Raw genomic sequence first — 21,564 nt, 5'->3', positions numbered from 1 at the left:
ACACACACACACACACACACACACACACACACACACACACACACACATGTTGCTGTTTGTTTTAAAGAACAAGTTTTAAGCTGTATTTGTGGAACAGAGTTCCTCCTGCTCTGACGTCAGACGCAGCCGGTGGTCATCCTGTGGTCATCCTGTGGTCATCCTGTGGTCATCCTGTGTCTTTATATCAGCATCAAACTTCCAGATTGAGTTTCTTCAGCGATAAATTTTTAACTCACTGCAGCTGCTGAATACAGCAGATCTGACAGCTGAAGCTGCACCAGACACACAGCCAGAGCTTCAGATGTTTACTGAGAGCCACAAACCGGTCCGACACAGAACACACCTCTCTGCTCATTTATCACTTTGTTCTGTCCTTTGGTGCCGTTTTTCATGATACAACAGAGGCCATGTGCTGCTTTTATGGAATATGAGACTGGTACTCATCTGATCTGATGCACTTCAGGTGCTGAGAAACGAGCCTTTACTCCTCCTACAGCATGTTGCTGTGATGAAAGTGTGTGCTGGGAACCAGGTAGAATGGTTAAAGCTGGGCTGGAGACAAAATGATCAATAAGACATCGATCTGCAGTAAAACATTTCATGATTAATGAGGCTCACTCTTTGCTTTAGTTCAAATAAATGTTGCATATAAATCACTTTACACTGTGGAGAGTCATGCAGTAATAATGGAGTTATGAAGGAAAATACACAAAAACTAGAAGTTCTTAATAATGTATTTTCTTATGCTTAGATAATAAATGTTTGTAATACATTCAATGTCAGGTCAAACGTGAACTCTTTATTTTAATTCACTTTTTTAAGTTGGAAAATGAATAGTTGTTAGGAAAAGCTGTAGATTTTACAGCCATGGGGGAAATCTTCATCACGTTACAGCGACTTGAATAACGAGGGATCATCTTATCAACTTCACTTCAATTACTGAGCAAGTTTCCAGTTTCATAAAGCCTCGTTATAAATGTTTTAAACCCATTATTGTGCTCATATGAGCAGAAATGTAAGATTTATAAAATAATCTGGTCAGTTTTACTGGGGTTTAGTGAAACGTGGGGAAAAAAACTTTTAATAATTCCTGTAAAAATGCAATCTGCTACAAAGGTAATGAAGAAGATCTAAATAATTCATAATTTAATACAATAAATTCTTTAAAAATGAATGTTTTGGCATCTAAAATAAACTTAAGACCACCAGCTTAAAAAGTGTTTAAATGTATAACATATTTAGTTCTGTGTTTGAAATAGCGTTTGCTTATAAAATAAATCAAGAATTTGTCATAAATGGAAACTTGAATGTCGAGTTGAAGAAAAATGTATAAATCTGTTATTACATCCATTCATCATCTTTTCTGGTTACGGGGGTCACTGGTGTCCATATCCAGCTGTAACTGTGTGCGGATTAAGGATTTGAACCAGCGACCTTCTCACTGAGAGGCAGCAGCTGTACCAACTGCGCCACCATGCCGCCTTGTTTACCACATAATAAAAATAAATAAATATTTTTCTTTTTTGTATTATAATTTATGATATTTCTGTTTCAGACGCCATGGTGACAGAGGGAGGTGAAAACTTCAGTCAGGGTCAGAGGCAGCTGTTCTGTCTGGCCAGAGCCTTCGTGAGGAAGAGCAGCATCCTCATCATGGACGAGGCCACCGCCTCCATAGACATGGCCACGGTCAGTGTGCGGCTCGCAGGAGAACTCGTTCAGACGGAGGCGTGAGGGAAGGGAGGTGCAGGAAATGAGAAAAACTGATAGAGGAGGCGAAGGAAATGAGAGCTCCAGTTTCCTCGGTCATTTTTTTTAATCGGCAAATATGGGGACAAAGAGAAGAAACGGATGATGCTGACGATCTGACACTTTAGGATAAAAATAAAAATCACATCTGATACTGTATACAGGTCCTTCTCAAAAAATTAGCATATTGTGATAAAGGTCATTATTTTCCATAATGTAATGATAAAAATGAAACTTTCATATATTTCAGATTCATTGCAGACCAACTGAAATATTTCAGGTCTTTAATTGTTTTAATACTGATGATTATGGCATACAGCTCATGAAAACCCAAAATGCCTGTCCCAAAATATTAGCATATTTCATCCCACCAATGAAAGACAAGTGTTTTTAATACAAAAAACACCAACCTTAAAATAATCATGTTCAGTTATGCACTCAATACTTGGTCGGGAATCCTTTTGCATGAATGACTGCTTCAATGCGGCGTGGCATGGAGGCAATCAGCCTGTGGCACTGCTGAGGTGTTATGGAGGCCCAGGATGCTTCGATAGCGGCCTTAAGCTCATCCAGAGTGTTGGGTCTTGCGTCTCTCAACTTTCTCTTCACAATATCCCACAGGTTCTCTATGGGGTTCAGGTCAGGAGAGTTGGCAGGCCAATTGAGCACAGTAATACCATGGTCAGTAAACCATTTACCAGTGGTTTTGGCACTGTGAGCAGGTGCCAGGTCGTGCTAAAAAATGAAATCTTCATCTTCATAAAGCTTTTCAGCAGATGGAAGCATGAAGTGCTCCAAAATCTCCTGATAGCTGCATTGACCCTGCCCTTGATAAAACACAGTGGACCAACACCAGCAGATGACATGACACCCCAGTGACTGTGGAAACTTGACACTGGACCTCAAGCAATGTGAATTATGTGTCTCCTCTCTTCCTCCAGACTCTGGGACCTTGATTTCCAAAGCAAATGCAAAATTACATAACATAGAACATAACTTTGGACCACTCAGCAGCAGTCCCAGGCAAGATGCTTCTGCCGCTGTTTCTGGTTCAAAAGTGGCTTGACCTGGGGAATGCGGCACCTGTAGCCCATTTCCTGCACACGCCTGTGGACGGTGGCTCTGGATGTTTCTACTCCAGACTCAGTCCACTGCTTCTGCAGGTCCCCCAAGGTCTGGAATCGGCCCTTCTCCACAATCCTCCTCAGGGTCCGGTCACCTCTTCTCGTTGTGCAGCGTTTTCTGCCACACTTTTCCTTTCCCACAGACTTCCCACTGAGGTGCCTTGATACAGCACTCTGGGAACAGCCTATTCGTTCAGCAATTTCTTTCTGTGTCTTACCCTCTTGCTTGAGGGTGTCAATGATGGCCTTCTGGACAGCAGTCAGGTCGGCAGTCTTACCCATGATTGCGGTTTTGAGTAATGAACAAGGCTGGGAGTTTTTAAAAGCCTCAGGAATCTTTTGCAGGTGTTTAGAGTTACGTCGTTGATTCAGATGGTTAGGTTAATAGCTTGTTTAGAGAACCTTTTCATGATATGCTAATTTTTTGGGACAGGCATTTTGGGTTTTCATGAGCTGTATGCCATAATCATCAGTATTAAAACGATTAAAGACCTGAAATATTTCAGTTGGTGTACAATGAATCTGAAATATATGAAAGTTTCATTTTTATCATTACATTATGGAAAATAATGACCTTTATCACAATATGCTAATTTTTTGAGAAGGACCTGTATAAGCTGATGAAATCAGCAGAGACTGAACTCACTGTGGGAGTGAGAGCAGTCTGCAACCTAAACTCCTGTTTTAAGAGAGCGCAAAGAGGAGGAGGAGAGTTTGTGCACGAAGCTGGAAGATTAAAAAAGTGATGCAGAAGGAAAAAGAGCTGAGTGCATTCAGAGCCCGAGGGGAGCTTCAGATCAGTTCAAGCGTCTCGTCATTGAACGTTTGGAAACAAAGAGCACAGCTTTTTATAAAAACAAGATAACGAACAAGAAACTGGGCCGGATGAAAAATAAGCCTTTAGCCCGTTTCAAAGATTAATCTCGTCTCTCCCTCCCAACAGGAGAGCATCCTGCAGAAAGTGGTGATGACTGCGTTTGCTGACCGGACAGTAGTGACCATCGCAGTGAGTACCTTTGTTCCAGTACTTTGCAGTAAATGTACAGTAACCCACACGGCTCGAACACTTCCCTCCTGAGAGCGATGACGACCTCCATCCTGCACGGACGATGTGTTTCTTGTGAAATGATGCAGCTCATTTGCTGCACACTATTAAAACAATGGAGGGAAACTGGAGCACGAGGGAAGAGAGCAGATCCCTGAGCTATTATTATTTTACTGTAAACGACAGAAAAGTAAAGGTTATAATTGTTTTTTATTTTTATTTTAAGAAATTAGTCAAGACTAAAACCAAAGCGGCTTGACAACTTCAATCGAAATACAAAAAAGTTGGTAAATAAAAACGTTTGAGGCACAAACATCATAAACCCATATTTTATTCACAATGTAGCAGAGTAAACATATACATACATACATATATAACATACTAATTTCAGCTTGTTATGCTCCTTTCAGCTCATTTCTGCAAGTTTAAGCTTTTTCTGCTATTTCAGCTAGTATTTAGCTGTTTTATGCTAATATTAGCCTTTTCAGCTAATTCCACATTTTTTGCACTCATCTAAATTATTTTCAGCCTAATTCAGCAACAAAACGTGCTCTCTCCACTTCCTTCTGGTAACAAAGCTTCTTTCTGCTTTGTAGCTACATTTCAGCTGTTTTTTTTGCTATTTATTTTCCACTTTTTTATGCTCATTTCAGCTTCTCTCAGCCTAATTGGGCAAATGTGTTCTTTCTGCTTTCTTCTGCTAATTTAAGCTTGTTCTACATTTTTAGCATTTTTTAGCTAATTTCAGCTGTTTTCAGGTAGATTCAGTGTTTTTATGGTAACTTCCGCTACTTTCAGCCTTATTACTTTCTTTCTACTAATTTCAGCTTGTTATGCTCCTTTCAGCTTATTTCTGCTAATTTCTGTTATTTCAGCTACGTTTTAACTGTTTTATGCTATTTTTAGCCTTTTCAACTAATTCCACTTTTTTTTTTTAGCTAATTTCAGCTCTTCCCACTTCCTTCTAGTAGTTTATGCTTCTTTCTGCCTTTTCAGCAATTTGTTTTGCTAATTTCAGTTTTTTTAATTTATTTTTAGCTCAATTCCTTTTTTTTGGTTCATTTCTGCTTAATTCCTATTTCAGCAAATATGTGTTATTTCTGTTTTCTTCGGCTATTTTAGGCTTGCTCTTCTTTTTCAGCTAAAATTCAGCATGTTTTTAGTTAATTTCAGCAGTTTTTCAGCAAGTTCTTCAGCATTGAGCATTCATGCTGCATTTTCACAGGAAATGCAACTTATCTAGTTCTGAATCTGTTTCACTGTTTTTAGACACAGTTTGGGCAACTTTTTTCATGAGCCGCTGCCATAAATAAAATAAAAATGACCTCATTTTTTCCCAAAGAATCGTACAATTTCTTGGTTTAAGCATTCAACGTGTTTACAGTTTCTTTGTGAATAAAATCTGAGTTTATGAGTTTAGCCAAATACTATAATCCATTTTAATTGATTGTGTAAACAATGTGCAAACTTGTATTTGAAAGAAGATGCAACCACCTGAATGTTTGATTTGACGTCTCTGACCTTCGTGTCCGTTCCATGTTTCTTCGAGCTGCTCTGACGAGTTTCTTCCTCTCCTCCACCCCGCAGCATCGTGTCCACACCATCCTGAACGCCGACCTGGTGATTGTGATGAAGCGGGGGATCATCCTGGAGTACGACACCCCCCAGGCCTTGCTGGACAGGGAGGACAGCGTCTTCTCCTCCTTCGTGCGAGCAGACAAGTAAGAAGCACAAGAAGAGGGAAGCTCCGGAGCATCAAAGGAAGACATTCAAAGTGCAATTGTCCCGTGGAATATATATCCCCCCTCCCTTTTTTATTTTTTAAATCATGTTGTATTATATTTGTACATACAAATATTAATTCTTTGTTAATAAAACATAAATTATCATCATGGTGTGTTTTGTGGGAAATCGTGACTGAAGAGAGAAGTGTTTGTCAGAGTGACACTTTAAGAACAGGGGTCTGCAACTGGAGGCTCTGGGGCCATTTGTGGCCCTTTCTCAAGTGGTTCCATTTAACTTCAACCAAAAATGACACAAATCTAAGACATTTACGTAGAAAGAGGTATTTTATTATTCACGTCCAGGTTTTTTATTTATTTGTGGAATTTCTGCAGCAGAGTAGGTCATTCAGGCAGAACTGAGCGTTTTTTTTAACATAAATTAGTAAATATCAGACAATATAAAGGCATGTCATAGTGTTTGCCTCTCAGCGAGAAGGTCCCTGGTTCAAATCCTGGTCCGTGGGCCTTTTTGGGTGGAGTTTGCATGTTCTCTCCGTGCATGTGTGGGTTTTCTCTGGGTACTCCAGTTTCTAAATTGTCTAGGTGTGAGCGAGAGAGTGAATGGTTGTTTGTCTCATTTGTCTCTTTGTGTCCCTGTGATGGACTGGAGACCTGTCCAGGGTGTCCCCCGCCCCTCACACAATGATTGCTGGACATGGGCATCGGTGACCCCAGTGACCCAAAAAATGGAAAGCAGGCAAAAGATAATGGATCTAGAGGTCTAAACAAGAAAATGTCTTCTTTTTATAAACAGTTCATTATGGATCATTAATGTCATAATGTTACAAACTTTAGATCTTATTTTGTAGTAACTTCATGAGTTGTTAGCTTCGAGAACACTTAGTGGAAAAAGGAGCAGAAACGTCTCTTGATTGGAAGGATGCAGGTCAATCCAAAAATATTGATTTATTTAATCTAACTGGTTTTCTGGTTTTTGTTGTTGGGACAGTCCACTCCGAGTCCATGAAGCGGAGGTTTACTACAACCTGGATTTGATTGACAGCGCAGTGTTCTATAATTAACCTTTATGGAGCTGCTGATGAGCTTTTCTTCACATTTGCGTGTTTTCCCGCAGAGCTGCTTGAACTCGCCTCTTCTTTCTGTGGAGCTGAGTCGCTCCGAGCAGCAGGGAGACGCAGTAAACACGAGTGGAAGCATCCCCGCAGCTTCCTGCGCGTGAAGGCAGACAGGTGCAGCGCGATCTTTGTGTTTTAAAGGCTGAAAAAGATCCACCCGGAGCGCGGTGGGGGAGGGACTGCGTCTCCGCTTCACGTTACGAGGTCACAGAACCGACTGCGACACACGAGCCGCCGCGCTCAGAGGCCTTTTCTCCTCGCGCGCCGCGCACTGACTGACGGGTGCGCCCCACGCGCGCCGCCGTGGCACCGGGTGTGGGAGCTCGGTGCTGTGAGTGACGGCGGCAGCTGTGGAGCTGGACCGGACGAAGAACCCCCTCATGGGACCCCGCGCGGCACTCCTGGCGCGCCTGATCCGGAGGCAACGTGAGGCGCGCGCATTCCTCCACAGGAACGGATCACATCAAGACTTTCTCCCTCAGCTGGCACCGTGAGGGGAGAGAAAGGGCTCCGGGTCCAGCACGGAGCAGGGACTCAGACGGGCTGTGAGAGGACGTAGCATGGGAGCGCGATGTTGTCCCGCAAAGGACTCATCCCTGAGGATTACCTGCTGACGCGTTTGGCCGAGGACGTCCAGCAGCCCAAGTTCAAGACCAAACAGGGCAAGGCTCGGTTCGTGGGGAAGAACGGCACCTGCAACGTAGCGCACACCAACATCCGGGAGCAGGGCCGGTTCCTTCAGGACGTGTTCACCACCCTGGTGGATCTAAAATGGATCCACACGCTCATCATCTTCACCATGTCCTTCCTGTGCAGCTGGCTGCTCTTCGGGATGATCTGGTGGCTCGTTGCTTTCGCGCACGGCGACCTGGACCGGAAAGAGGACGAGTTTGTCCCGTGCGTAACGGACATCCACTCCTTCTCCTCCGCCTTCCTCTTCTCCATCGAGGTCCAGGTGACCATCGGCTTCGGGGGTCGGATGGTCACGGAGGAGTGCGTCTCGGCCATCATCATCCTCATAGTGCAGAACATCGTGGGGCTGGTCATCAACGCCATCATGCTCGGCTGCATCTTCATGAAAACGGCGCAGGCCAACAGGCGCGCGGAGACGCTCATCTTCAGCAAGCACGCGGTGGTCTCCCTGCGCAACAACAGGCTGTGCTTCATGATCCGCATCGGGGACCTGAGGAAGAGCATGATCATCAGCGCCACCGTGCGCATGCAGGTGGTCAGGAGAACCGCCACGGAGGAGGGGGAGGTGGTGCCGCTGGACCAGATCGACATCCACATGGATAACCCGGTGGGCACCAACGGGATCTTCCTCGTGTCCCCCCTCATCATCGCTCACGTGATCGACAGGAGCAGCCCCCTGTACGAGCTGTCGCCTTCCGACCTGCAGCAGCAGGACATCGAGATCATCGTGGTGCTGGAGGGGGTGGTGGAGACCACCGGCATCACCACGCAGGCCAGGACTTCCTACGTGTCCGAGGAGATCCTGTGGGGGCAGCGCTTCGTGCCGACGGTCTCGGAGGAGGACGGGATGTACGCAGTGGACTACTCCAAGTTCGGCAACACCGTGAGGGTCGCGACTCCGTGCTGCAGCGCCAAGGAGCTGGAGGAGGCAGGGGGGATCGCGCGCTTTAGGCTGCAGGAGGGCGCCACCTTCCGGACGACCGCGAGAAGGAGAGCCGGTGCCGCGACGCGTAAAACCAGGAAGAAGCAGTGATCTGCTCCAGCTCTGGTGTAATAACCAAATCTTTTGATTCAGAAATGATCAATGATCCTTCACCTCAGAGTGACAACATGACGGTGAATATCTGAGCCCTGGTATCCAGAGTGAGATCAGGTCTGCCTGCATGGATTTAAACAAATAACTAATATTTATTATAGAGACAGTTTATGGGGTTTATGGATTGACAAGCGCAAAAGATGTGCATTTGCTTTTTATCTGCTGTGGGAAGTGGGGGTGCTGATGGTGCTCCAGCGCCCCCTGATGGATGCCAAAAGGAAATGCTAATCCCATTTCAATAATATGAAATAAAAGGTTTTAATAGTGCTTCATGGGTTTAAATTGTGTTTAATTAATCTGATCGACTATATGAACCAGCTAACACACTCAGCACCACCAGCTGAAACTTGTTCCCACCACTTCGGCTGCTTTTCCACAGAATTAACAGAGGGAAAGTATACGCCTTATTTTTTATAGATGAGGTTAACTTAATGCAAAACAAGCCGAATGCTCATGTCCCAGATCACTGAGGGTTTGAATACTGAATGTATTCTTCCAGATGTGTTTGGATTGGATCCAAGGATCCTGCGAGAGGATGGAGCAATTTTATCCACCACTAGGCCGATGGCGAGCCATTGGGGGGATTGGGGGGGGGGGGGGGGGAGAGGGGGGGAGACTCCAATCCTTTGAGGAAACTATACCCCTTCTTTTGGCTGCTCCCTTCTTCAGGGGTCGCCACAGTGAACTAAGTCGCACGAAGATGTATAAATTGTTATGCTGGAAGTCATTCTTGACAACCACTGAGCTACCAGTCTCTGTGTGGAGCAGAGAGCTGCTAGCTAGGGCACCCGGGGGAGCAGATGGTGGGGGGTAAAGGCCTTGCTCAAGGGCTCAGAGTGGGAGAAATGAGTGTGAAGGCAGGTGTGGGCAGTAGTAGAGCTGCCACCTCTCAGCGAGCAGGTCGCCCTGATTCAAACCCCGGTCCGGGGACCTTTCTAGGTCTAGTTTGCATATTCTGTCCGTGCATGCATGGGTTTTCTCAGTGTACTCTGGTTTCCTCCCACAGACCAAAAACATGCATGTTAGGCTGATTGGTATCTCTAAATCGTCCCTAGGTGTGAGCGAGTGAATGGTTGTCTCATTTGTCTCCATGTCCCTGTGATGGACTTGTGATCTGTCCAGGTTGTCCCCCGCCTCGCACAGTGACTGCTGGCTATGGGCACCAGTGACGCACGCAACCTGAAAAGGAAGAAGTGGGTAAAGATAACGGATGGGTGGCAGGTGTGGGTGTTTCACCTTTCCCACCCACATGATGGTGTCAGTCCAGGAAGTTGAACCAGCGAACTTCCGATCGCAGGCGTTCTCTAGCCTCTGCACCACCACTCCCCCCTTAGAAGAAACTACTTCTAAGCAATATAAAAACATCAAAGCATAGTTCCCTATGATTGGGGTGGCCAGTTCACTCACACGACAGTGACCATCTTAGATTTTGATGCGGTGACTCAATTTTCGACAGTGATCCTTCTCGTGCCTCGATACAGCCCCACACTGAAATGGAAATTGGGACGTCACTCTTCCAAGATGTCCAGCTCCCAAGATGAACTGGACGGATGGAGAATATTTCAAAGTCCCTCTTTGCTCTGAGACATGAAATTTGCTGACAAAATGAACAATTAGAAAATTCTTTTTTTAAATTTTTATTCAAACAATGTGGGATCCAGCATTTCCTGAAGAAATGCACATCACCCATTAGACTGAAATTATTTTAGCTATGGTCAGACCTTACAAATAATATGCCTATATTATGCCATGTTCAAAGCTGGCATAGTATTTGACACAATAACACATTTTGAAAACAAAATGTTTAATCTCTGACAGCATAAGAGGGAACAAAATGTGCTTCACTTGGTGAATTTATGCATGTCTGTACAAATGATAATAAATCTGCAATAAGACACTTAACACCCCCCCCCCCCCCCCCCCGTCATGAGTTGTTTTAAGTAGCTTGAGTTCTTTACAAATGTATAGTTTTTACAGCAGCACACTGAAGATATGGTTGTAATAAAACTCACAGACAAGGTGGCATTTCTCTCTTTTATTAGATTATAATCCGCAGAGCTTAAAATATTAAATTGCTTTTAACTTAGTTATAATTAAAATACATAAAAACGAGTCAGAACTGAGGAACCCTGCAAAAGAAGTTGAAATAAATAAAAAAGGAGAATTATAAATTCAACCCTCCTCTAAACAGAGGCTATATCTGACAGAACCCACTTGTGATTCTTTGTACAGTAAAGTCCAAGCAGACTGTGCATTTTCTATACATGTGACAATATTCTCTTCCAAACTAACTTTCCTCTGATAAACTTAAAAAAAAAAATGAAAGCAACTGGTAAAAAATAAAAGCTATGTTTTTTTTTGTTTGTTTGTTTTGAATAGGAAGTACAGGTGACTGTTATACAGCAGAGCACCAGTTTTCCCCACCCTTCCTATCGGTTCTCCATCTTCATCTCTCTGGGCCTGCAGACATGACTTCATGTCTTTGTCCTTCTGTGCTGCTGGGGTGGGAGGTGGTGGTTAAAGGGGCTGCTGCTGTGCTTAACATAAGCACACAGCTACTTAAATGCGCACCAGTCCGTCTCAAAGTATCCACTCTCTGATAAGATTAAATATCTAGCGTACAATCTTTTTCTTTTTGTCTCCGTTTCCTGTTGCATCCACCGCGTGTTTGCTGCCCTCTACAGGCGGGCTGTGGGAATTGTTTGTTAGGCGATTACATAATTATAGTGCGGTTAAACGTCAGCATTTGTCAGTCTGGTGAACACGGAACAGAGAATGAAAATGAGAGGAACTCCTCTCTGGCAGCAGTGACTACTCTCTCGGGTCCTGAGCAGGAAGCGCTTTAATCACCCCCCCACATAGAGAACTCAAACAGTGATTGGCTAAGTGTTGGCCTCTCAGGCGGTAACGTGGCTCCAAACGGGCCAGCGTTGCAGCCAGACGCCTGCAGGCGGCCTCCCGCTGCTGGAGGAGGGGACGAGCCTGCGGGTAAGCAACGATGCCTCTTCTCTACACATCAACGCCACTGTACAATAGCAGGTCGAAGCAAAGCAGAGCCCCCCCCCCACTTTTTTTTTCCTGCGCTCTATATTAGGTAGATGAAGGTGGACAGATACACTGCACCCCTCCCCCCACCTCAAACAACAAAAAATAAACTGAATAAAATTTCCAACAAAAACAAAATAAAACCAAAAAATAAACAAAACATCTTGTTCCTAGTTTAAATTGCAGAGAAGATGGGAGGGGTTTGTCTCTGGGAGGAACACTCACGCCAATTCCTGCTGGCGTGACAAACCCCTCCCTGCCAACCCCAAACCCACAGAAAACTCTTCCCCATCTACCTTCTAGCTGGTTGATGTAGCGAAATATAAGGGAAGGTCTCTTAAGTCCTGCTTGCACCATGGAAGGGGGGCCAGGCTGTTTGTCCTTCTCTCCTCTCTTATCTTCGATCGCCCCCGGGGCTGCCGTCTCATCACCACCCCTGTTCATCTCTCAGTCACGTGGTTTTGTGAAGAAGGGGAGGGTGCTGAGGCCGGGGTGGAGGAGGCGGGGGTGGGCGCGGGCAGCGGGGCGGGGTTGCAGAGGATTTCGGACAAGTCGTCCATGATGCAGGTCTCCTTAGGGTCGATCAGATTGAATTCCCTCACGAAAACGATGAAATGTGCATACAGAGTGTTCAGGTGGCCCTGCAGGTCCAGAGCCACCGTCTCCTTAAAGTGCGCCCAGTAGAGGTGAGCCAGCACGTGGAACAGATACCGGCAGATCTTCTTTACCAAGGACTCGAACGAGTTGGGAAACTCTTTGCCTGAAGGGAGACGAGGACAAACAAAAGACGGGAAAAACTGGTTTATGACCAAGAATCACGAGGGAGGAAAAATTAAGATCAAGTGTAAAGACGGTTCATTAACTCGATCTGTGAACAATCCAAACCGGCCTCATTGTTAGGAAATAAAATGTTCAACTTTTAAATACAGGTTCAAACATTTCTTAGACAATTGGAAATGGTTTTCATTTTTCAGACGTTTCTAAATTACAGAGATTTGTGTTCTCTTTGCAACTCTGTTCCTGAAATAGTCTTTACACAAGATAAGAAAATTGTTGATACAGACTTAAAAATGTCGCCACACAACAAGTCCAAAACTCCCTCTGACATCACATCTATTACTAATCACTTATTTCTTCACAAAGTGTCAACATTGGATCAACTGTTTTACACCGTAGTCATATTTCTACACCTGAAACAGCAGGGGGCATCAGTTGGCTCACTATAACATTTTAGGGGCCCTGTAGAGCTCCACTCACCATATTTCGTAGGAAAGATTTCCTCATCCGTGACCAGTTTCTGACAAAGACTCATTACGAAGTCGACATACTGCGGAGCGGTGCACTTCGTCTTCTTCCCCCTCTCATCATACCAGTAGTATATTCTGGAAGAAGAGCAAGAAACCAGAGTTATGCCAGTCGTTCTTGTCTCATACAATTTTCAAAATAAGTCGGTTACAAAACTGTGCCTCTGAATGAACATGGAAAAGAATATTTGTGTGAGCTCAGACAAAAACAAGTATGTTTCCTGGAGTGAAGACTAGGCAGGAAGATTAACAACAGATTAGTGACAGACTAAACATAATTAACCTGTGAAACATCATCTGCTGCGTTTCGTCATTCAGGAAAACCCCTGAGCGACGTTTTGAATGAATCAGTTCACAGATTTAGCAATCTGTGTAAATAAATGTGCAAACCAGTTCTTTATTTCATCTGCAGCGTCTCCTGAACATTTAATTTCTGGACTGAACAGAGTTCCTTGCTGATGTAAGGACACGGATGCCTCCTCCGTCTCCGAGGCTGGTCCTGGTGCCGCTCAAACATTTCATTATGGGCTGACCCAGACAACTGGAGAATCAAGTGAACTCCGTGAATGAACGGTTAGCTAGAGATCAGTCAGGGTTGGCAGCTGTGAGCTCATCAAGCTCGCAGGTAAGCCAGAAGAAGGATGGAGGGATGGATGAATGAGCAGCAGGCGGGTTTATAGCAAACTCACGATGAATCAGAGACTGAAAGGAGACCAGTAAAAACAACCAGATACGATCTCAGACTTGTTTAACAGGCTGATAAAAGGGGAAGCAGGTGCAGCTATGACACTACACATCTGGGAGTTGGTGGGGGAGGGGCTATAAATTCTGAAGAATGTCAAGTGTCCACATACTTGACCCAGGAGGAGTTCCTGCTGACCACAGCTCTCATAACACACAGCACCAGAAACACAGAAAAAAACCTGAATACAGACCTAAAACTGAAGATCTAAATATGACCATGTCATATTTGTTAAAATAAAATTCTTATCTATATATAGCTATAAAAATGTGACGGCAATTAAAGGGAAGAAGTGCATCAATCAATCGCCGCTCGCTTGTTATCTCAAGACTTTTGCTAGTTTTATTAAAATCTGTGTAGCGGTTCATAATATTTGCTAAAGATAGTGTAGATTAAAATTTAATGTTAAAGTTTTAAGCTCAATGTGTAGTGGTAAGTACGTGTTGGGAATTACTCCAAGCTAGTACCACGCCATGCTTTAGCTCAGTATTTGTAATCTGTTAGTTATTTTTGTGTTGGCTAATGTTGATTAAATGTGGTAGTTGGGTAGTAGTATGTGCTGCTGATTATCCATGCTGCTGATTTCTTGCTTTTAAGCTGCTGTATTCATACCCATCTGCTCACAACAGACTCATGTTCAGGCTGCTGTTTAATACACCGTATTATTTTACATTATTGTTGTGTGCATATCTTAGATCCTTACAATGTTTCTTTTTTATACTTTATATTTTTGCTATTTTTGGGTGTAACTGGGACCTTGAGTACACAATTTCGTTCCACAGCATGTACCACATGTGATGCAAATGACAATAAAGAAACTTTTATTCATCTTAAGTTGGAATAACTCCAAAAGGTAACAAAAAAGTGATTACTTTTCTGAAAGTTTCATGAAAATCTGTGCCCTCGTTCTTGAGATTCTGTTAACACACACACACACAGACAAGGGCAAAACCACCCCGTTCTTCTCCGGTGAGCGATAAAGAACACAGCAAGAACATGTATCCACCCACGCACTTAAAAATGAGTCAAAGAGCTTCTAAATGGTTTGGTTCCCACAGAGCTCATGGAAACATTTTCTTCCAAAAATAGTGCTGCGTTTTTGCCCGTGGGCTGGGGCACTGACGCTGCCGTCAGTCTGCACCGCAGAGGGGAGGTGGAGAGGGGAGCCAGGTCCTGCTCGAGCAGGAAAGGGCGAGGTGCAGCACAGCAGGCGGTGGATGAAGGTTCGGCCATAAATGGGAGCCTCACGTTGCAACATGAACAATTTAATCTGCAGAGGATTTGTGAGACAAAAGTCTTTTGGACATTGGTTCAACTCTGCTTTCCTCTCTTGTAAACAGGTCATGTGCTCCGCTGGCTGCTGTGCTTACATACGCAGGCAAAGCACGTTTGTTTCTTCCACTCCTCTTAGGGCGTTTGTCACCAACAGCAGCTTCAGGTGACAGCTGTGGAAAAATCCACTGCTGACAGACGCCAACTTGTTGGCATCTTTCTGACAGCAAAGTTATGTTGCAGCTGAAATGTCATCCCATGCCTTTTCAAAAAGTTGTCATGTGGGTGAGTTTTAGACTTTATTACATTACATCCAGTTCTATATTGTACGGGGTGGCTAATCAAGTTTTACCATTGATGGAATCAAGGCTTCTCTTTACAAACAAGAGCTCACAAACACTGACGGCACCACACCCGGACTGGGCAAACTCGTTGGATAAATACTTACAGTTAGGCACCTCCCCACTGGTAACACACCATAAATACACAAACATGTTTTGCTTAACAGTCAGTAGTTGTTAGTGACTCGTTAGCTTGATTTTAATCATTGGAACAAGTATTCAGGGTTAAACGTGACACGGTCACATCCAATCTTCAGTGAAGTTTGTTGTGATGTTTGAGTATGAAGAATCAGGAGAATTCATAAAAGCATGGAAACCACACACACACACACACACACACACTGGATTGGCTTTCTTTTTGAGAAACTTGTCCAAATATTTGATAACGTGTTCTTATGTGTTTGAGAATAAGATTACAAGAAAATCTGAAGCCCAAAAGGTCCGATGTTTGAGTGTGATGGATCAATTTGTTGCGTATAGAGACTGCTAAAGGCTGTTCAGTGAATATTAAGTCAGTACAGAATGAGGAGCAAACAGCTGCACTGAATTTACATACGTGTACAATCCTGGCTGGACTGTGTTCTGTTGGTGAGCTATGAGTAAACCACAAATGTGGAAGATGACTTACGTGTTCCAGGCTGTCATGGCCTGACAGGTTTCCCCAGTGCAGAACTCTGAAATGGTGCTGTACTGCAGGTTGATAAGATTGAAGAACGTTGTTGCTGTGAAAGAGACAAGATGCACAAATCGTAACCGGATATCTGTCGCATGGCCTCTGCTGAAGGCGGCAAAACACTTTCATGTCACATCGGTGTGAATCAACTCTGCCTCAACACAAAAATGGCATTCCTTGTCACATTTTAAAAGTGCCCCAATTGTTCTGAAGAATAAGAGGTTTTCAAGTTGTCACTTAAAACGGAAGGAAATATTTAAACGGTGAGGAAAGCAAAGCTTCATAATGTGCTTCACTACAAACAGAAAAACAATGAGTGGTCTGAGCAATATGGTGTTGGAACAATCTAAAATATGTGTTTCTCATGTTTCTGGCAGGGTCACATTCTTTTACGGACCAAACAGTTTATGTAAAGTTTACAACTACAATAGAAACATATACAATTAATATTTTCCCAGCAAAGGACATTGTACAGCACCATTATCTAAAAGCACCAACAAAATAATAACTCTTCCTAATCAAAACACAATAAAATCTATTTTCCTTGTTTCTCCTGCAAGCACCAGGCTGTTTTTGCCAAAATAACCTGCAAAAATAAATAAAAAAATGTGCAAAATGGCACCTCTTGTGAGATTATTCAACCCTTGTGAGAGTTGTGAGCTGAGACATGATGATCATAATCTCAGTCTCTGCACAGCGAGTGGCAGGAAACTAAAATGTTTGAAAGGAGCCTCGTGTGGCGTTACAGAAACGGTCTCGGGGTCTGGATCGTGTTAAGGGTTTGGATTCCTCACACTGCTGGAACATCTTCAGATGACAAGTGCATGCAGATTTGGAAAAACTCTTCCTAGTCTCTGCAGAAAAGTGTTCATGCTGGGACACATGCACTGCCTAAAGGAGTAGTTTAATTTAAATAAAGAATTACTCACACATCTCATTTAGAAAATGACAGTGTTAAATTACTCTTGCAGATTTAGTAATTACAGTTGCGGTTTCTTTTTGCTTCATAAAACACCCCACTTATCTGCTGAACCCTTTAGGTTTCTGCTTTAACATTTAGATCATTAAAATTAAATATTTCAGTCACTCACTGTTGCTAGCTAGCCATTCATTGAGGTCTATCTCTCTGGGCAGCACCACCAGCTCCTTCAGGTCAAAATCCACCACACGGATTTTCGTGAACTCTGGATCCAAGTACAGCTTCTTCTCTTCTGGCGGTGGCTTCTTTCCATTTGGCTTCGTCTTTGACTTCCTACAAGACAAGAGAAATCGGAACAGGTCAGAAAGCTGAAAAAGTGTTGGGGCTAAAAGAATGATGCAACCTTGACGCATAAGCAAATCTCGTAACGGCACTAAAGGCTTCAAATCATGCCGTTTTGAAGACCGTTTCAGAAATTCAAGTTGTTCTACAGGTTCGTTTTTCTTTCAGACTGTAAGAGCAGCCTGATCCATAGATTTATAGAGCGAGGCAAACTGAATCAAAACTGCTTTGAGTTCACATGCGACTTCTGCACTGGAATCACAGCATCTCTAACAGACCACACAAAGACTCCTCAGTGTCTGATCTTCAATGCCGATAGTTGACCTTACATGAGGGATATAGCTCCCACACAGACGCCTGTCCACGCCACTGTGCACTTCCAGCGCTAGTTTTAGCGCAGGGATGTCATATCACACCATTCCTTCACTTCCAGGGTGCTATAACCTCTCCTCCCCCACCTCCTGTTTTACGTCCGATTCTATGGCAGCAGTGAGTTCTTGGGTCAAAGGTTGACAGGCCGGACACCAAATACAGACCAGTGCAACCGATCCTGCTTGATTAGTATTCAGTTGAAACCTTTTCTCACTGATTAAAGGCCCTGTTCCTGCTCCCAGTACTCCCTACATCTTCATGCGATTTCACTGTGGCGTGGGGTTTGTTTGAGGACAAGGGAGTTTGGTTTTGCTTCCTGAATTTATTGTGCTTCTGTTGACCTTCATTTCCGGCCTCACCACAGTCATCAACTCCATCTCTTGTTCTCATCCTTGTGCTTCCCACACCCTCGGTTAAAATGCAGCAATGTCCTCATGGCTTTCACTTCCCATATTTTTCCTCCCAATTTGCTCTCTCAGGTCCAACTCCATTTACAGAACAACATCATATCTGGCTCCTGGACCAAGAGGGACTGCTCTAAGAGCACAACAGTGAAGGGATAACATGCACTATTTTAAAGCAGGAGCCAAATCTCGTCATATTTTTCATGTGGGCTCGACTGCAAATAAAACTCAAACGCAGAAAATGAGCATTTGGGTGGTTTGGTGTGTGAAAATATTCGTGTTGGGTTACATGAGGATTATACATTTGAGACATTGAAACTTTGAGAAAATGAAAGGGAGGGAAAGAACAGCAGGGAGAAAGGAATGGAGAGGGGGATTTGATTGACTCAGGCCCAACTGATAACCATGGGAACTAATAAACACTTTCAAAACATGACAGCACTGCGAGGCACAAGACTTTTTGGACAGGGAACAGTGTCCAAAAGGTCTGTGTAATTTCAATTCCAGGCTCCGGGAAGCGTCGCCATGATTCTCACCTCAGCAAACAAGGGAAGGCATGTCAACATGTGGACACATACAGAGCCTGCAGCTTTTAGCTTGGTTAACATCTAAGATCTCTCATCAGTCTAATTTATCTGTCACATGAAATACCCGAGTGAACTTTGTTTTTTGGATTTCTGCAAGAACATTATTCAATAAACCACCCACACTAGCACAGTCACAAACCTTCAAAACTTCTTTCAGGTTCTCATTTATTGTGTAACGATTTAAGCTACTCTGCTCTTCCAGTCACGCTGCCGCTGAGCTCGTCGTAGCTTCATTTAAAATCCAAAGACAACAGATAACGCTGCAGGCTAATGACTGTCCATTTTTGGCTTCACCCCTTTCTTTTGTGGGCTCCTCTATTTTTTTTTTACATCTTGACTTGAGTTGCCTACAAATCCTTTCAGTTCTCTCTTATTTGTGACTGCTGGCTCATCAGTGCAAACATCCCATTGTCCAGGAAAAAAGATTCAGCCATTTGGAGTCGCATTTTCACCCTCTCCGTTCATCTTACTGTTAATATTCTGACCAAACATCAAGTACTAGTTATATTTTGATGATCTATTAAGTGCTCGTTTGAAATATTTCCATATCTCAATATCCTATAACAAAAAACAAAACAGAAAAACAGCCAGCTCATACGCATACAGACAGATGATTAGTGTGATTAATGTGAAAAAGCCACACAAAGGACAGAGCTTCCATCTACAGATATCGTCGGTTCTCACAACTTTAAGACCTAGCTAAGCCTCTTGGAAAAGCTAGCCGACATTTATAATGAATCCCTTTGAAAACATTATTTCACTGAGCCACTTCCTATCCCTTCATAATGTTCTGTACAGATGCCTCAACTTCCAGGGAACATCTGCATGGTAAAAAGCAGTGAAAGTCTGCAGCTAGTTAGTTTATCTTGAAATGAAGAACTTCTTGTATGCCCACACTTATCTATGCATGTATATACATTCTCCTTTCTCCAACACATGCACCCACAGGTTCGTCTGGTCTGGTCTTGGTACAGTTGTTCTATCGAAAGCCTTTCCCATAAAAGGCAGCAGTCTTCCTTCTCACCAAAAACATGGGGCAGATCAGGGCAGGCCAGAAGGCAGAAATGGAGGAGCTGGGCACGTTTCTAGACAGAAGGGAGAGCCACAGCCAGGAACCACCAAGAACGAGTCTATGACAATTAGTTAGAAAAAATACTGGTACTTAAGATTTCAAATGGAGGACGATAAGCACAAAAGGGCAAATTATTAGTGCTCATCTGTAATAAAAACAAAGAAATTAGGTTTGTACTGTCGGTTGACAGGGAGGTCAGAGCAGTGGAGCTGCAGTGACTGACTTGACAGCTGTTCAACTCTTTGTATTTACCACTTGTAGCCTTTCACTGTTGGCAGAAACACCACCTCCCCCAACCATCAAACCATGTTCATTTACTACTTTCTCCCTTGCACACACAGTAATCACACACACCTGTGACTTATACACAAAGACACTGGCTTTAGTCCTCTTTCACTTTTCATGACCGACCCAGCTGGTCCTGACAGCTGCGTCACAACCCTGATCCCACCAGACCCCACGAGAACAACCCAGAAGAAGCGAGTTCTGTCTGGTTTGGGAGGCTGTTTGAATAGTGGTGGATGCACATGTGCTTGAACAAACATACAACTCAGCTTGGTGCAAATATTAGTCGACTTACGTGCCAAATAAGTGCACATGGTTCTAAAATGAGCCGTGTCTAAAGAGGAGCAGCCCTCTGGCAGGTATGCCACAATCTAGTCTCATTTCCAGAACCTGGTTCCAATTAATCCTGGATCCACAGGGGTCCAATGTTACAAAGTTATGCTGAATAATTAGCTTAAATGTGTTCTCCAAAGTACTACAATTTGCTGCTAAATAGCTCTCTTTTCCTTCCCCTCGTGCTTGAACATCAGCAGTTCAGGAGGGAAATGCTCAGACCATGCTGACTTTTCCATAGTTCACCATCACCTCTGCACCAAATCATGGGGAGTCATAGACACCGACATTCATGCATTAAAATTGTTTTTTAACGGGTTCTTGCATCAAGAACAACACCTGTTTAACAACCCCCATGTAATGATTTTACCCTGAAGCCCCGGGGCTCCTGCCAAGCCAGATATTGCACAACTGTTTCCTAAATTGCATTGCTTGAATTGCAAAGGGGAGTATAACAATTGGCATATGGATGCAGTCCTTAAAATCTGCAAAGGAAAAGCAAAAGCAACGCTAATAAACACTACCATTTTCTCCCAGACAGCTGCTTTATGTAGAGATTGAAAAGATGTGCTCAGACTACATTTTTATCTTTTAAAAACAAACTATTTAGGTGAAATAAAATTAGAAATTTAACACCTCTGATTGATGTGACTGTCAAACGCTCAACAGAGACGTCAATCAAATGCAAGACATTTCCCACCCTGTCAATTAATTTTGTGATTAGTATTAATAATTAAAAAAAAGCCATGGTTGAAGAAAATTATACTGGACATTTGAAGATAACGGCAGAACAGATTTAATAAACTGGATAATTTCAGAAAACTACGCTGTCCCTGAACCTGCTGGTCTATTTAAGGGTCCAAAGCTAAACGCCCTCTTCTCCTAAAAACCACAAACAGAGGAAAAGCAGGAAGTCTGAAGCAAAACCACAGCAGCCATTATAAGGGCTATAAAGAGAAGGCTGTGGACAAAGTAAGCATTCAGCCTTGTGTTGCTCAACTCCACAGCATCACTTCGCTATAGGTAATTTTTTAAACATTTGTTGTAGTTTTAAACATATTAAAAATAAACAGCCAATATAAATTAATCAGCAACATCACTGGGAGCAAAACCCGAATGAGAATTGTAGTCAAGGTGCAAACTTAAAATATGCACACACACAAACACAAAACTGGCCATTCAACCATTAACTTTTTATAGCACCATTTTGGCTGCCTCATCTTCAACTTGAAATCTTGAGCTAAATCCCTTTTACTGGCCACTACAGTGTAATGCAGACTCCATTAACAGCATTATAATGGAGCCT

General features: G+C 43.5%; 3 protein-coding genes across 4 annotated transcripts in view; 2 read left to right on the top strand and 1 right to left on the bottom strand.

Annotated features, from left to right (window-relative positions):
* Positions 1-5,655, top strand: part of abcc8 (ATP-binding cassette, sub-family C (CFTR/MRP), member 8) — an 83,476-nt gene extending 77,821 nt beyond the window's left edge. The window contains exons 33-35 of the mRNA XM_037683183.1: positions 1,556-1,689; positions 3,817-3,879; positions 5,506-5,655. Of these exons, the coding sequence (XP_037539111.1) occupies positions 1,556-1,689; positions 3,817-3,879; positions 5,506-5,643 (335 nt within the window). The 3' untranslated portion in view covers positions 5,644-5,655. The remainder of the gene's footprint in view (positions 1-1,555; positions 1,690-3,816; positions 3,880-5,505) is intronic.
* A 1,317-nt stretch (positions 5,656-6,972) lies between these two features.
* kcnj11 (potassium inwardly rectifying channel subfamily J member 11) lies at positions 6,973-9,088 on the top strand. Its single transcript, XM_037683422.1, has one exon. The coding sequence runs from the start codon at positions 7,350-7,352 to the stop codon at positions 8,502-8,504; it is 1,155 nt and encodes a 384-aa protein (XP_037539350.1). The 5' UTR covers positions 6,973-7,349; the 3' UTR covers positions 8,505-9,088.
* A 2,652-nt stretch (positions 9,089-11,740) lies between these two features.
* mob2a (MOB kinase activator 2a) overlaps positions 11,741-21,564 on the bottom strand; it is a 33,463-nt gene continuing 23,639 nt past the window's right edge. For both annotated transcript variants that reach the window (XM_037683424.1, XM_037683425.1), the window contains exons 2-5: positions 17,036-17,196; positions 15,900-15,993; positions 12,870-12,994; positions 11,741-12,372 (exon numbers count right to left, since the gene is read on the bottom strand). In XM_037683424.1, the coding sequence (XP_037539352.1) occupies positions 12,053-12,372; positions 12,870-12,994; positions 15,900-15,993; positions 17,036-17,196 (700 nt within the window). In that variant the 3' untranslated portion in view covers positions 11,741-12,052. The remainder of the gene's footprint in view (positions 12,373-12,869; positions 12,995-15,899; positions 15,994-17,035; positions 17,197-21,564) is intronic.

Source organism: Nematolebias whitei, chromosome 10 (genome assembly GCF_014905685.2).
Source record: "Nematolebias whitei isolate Nwh7 chromosome 10, NemWhi1, whole genome shotgun sequence".
Taxonomy (NCBI): Eukaryota; Metazoa; Chordata; class Actinopteri; order Cyprinodontiformes; family Rivulidae; genus Nematolebias; species Nematolebias whitei.
The sequence above is the reverse complement of the archived record's forward strand: the minus strand, read 5'-3'. Positions and strand labels throughout refer to the sequence as shown.